Here is an 878-nt window from a genome sequence, read left to right as displayed (position 1 = left end):
GCTGCCAGCTGTAAATCTAACCCCTTGCTGGAGGCTATTGTCCCTATAGGAGAGAAGTAAATCTGCTTTAGCCCTGTGGCAGTTTACATTGCAGCCTGCTAACATACACCACAAAGTAAAGCTGCCTAAACTAACATGCCTTACTGTGAATGCCCTGCAGCGGCAAAGGCCTGTGGAAAGTGTGCTTTCCATGGGCACCGCTACAAAAGTGGATGGTCAAGGACCATGAGGAGAACAAAAGTACATGCTTTTATCCTACAGCTGTGAAAGTCCAGGCAGTCAACAGCTCTGCAAGTCTATGTCTTACCTGTATGGATTGAGGGTGCACAGCGTCACGGCTGGGAAAGTGAGTCTGTCGGAGTTAAGGTTGAGGTTGAGGTTCACAGGGTAGCTGAAGTACTCCCTGTAGAGGATCCCAAATTGCCAATACATTAAGCCAAAGGTGAGAAAGAAGAGAACGGACCAGAAGGCTGTCTTCATCTTATTCTTTTTGGAGCACACAAGGCGGATAGCCCCGTGGATGGTTGTGTTGCTGCAGAAGAACTGGAATAGCTCCTGGTACGAACTGTAGAATTCAATGAGACCCTCCTGCACCTCTTCTTTCTGCTGCTGCTCCTCTTCTTGCTTACATTGTCTCGTTTTCTCTCCTTCTGGCATCTTCCCTGCCTTAAAAGACGCGCCCTACAGCGCAAACAAAAATCAGCCCCGCAAGACTGGCTCTGGGAAGCCTCGTCCCGTGCAAAAACTGGCTCTGCATCACCATCTTCCCCAAACCTCGCTGCTTTCACCCCCCCTCACTGACCCCCATCGCACGCTGCAGGTCCCTCTCCCGCTCATCCCCTCCCACAAGCGACACGGGGCAGATCGTCCCCCGCGAG

At 51.6% G+C, this 878-nt stretch overlaps 1 protein-coding gene across 1 annotated transcript in view; it reads right to left on the bottom strand.

Moving 5' to 3' along the window:
* SCNN1A (sodium channel, non-voltage-gated 1 alpha subunit) overlaps positions 1–675 on the bottom strand; it is a 6935-nt gene extending 6260 nt beyond the window's left edge. Inside the window, exon 1 of the mRNA XM_009078529.1 lies at positions 308–675. Within this exon, the coding sequence (XP_009076777.1) occupies positions 308–657 (350 nt within the window). The 5' untranslated portion in view covers positions 658–675. The remainder of the gene's footprint in view (positions 1–307) is intronic.
* Positions 676–878: the final 203 nt, after the last annotated feature.

Source organism: Acanthisitta chloris, unplaced genomic scaffold (assembly GCF_000695815.1).
Source record: "Acanthisitta chloris isolate BGI_N310 unplaced genomic scaffold, ASM69581v1 scaffold26797, whole genome shotgun sequence".
Lineage (NCBI taxonomy): Eukaryota > Metazoa > Chordata > Aves > Passeriformes > Acanthisittidae > Acanthisitta > Acanthisitta chloris.
This window is presented reverse-complemented; position numbering and strand designations above follow the sequence as displayed.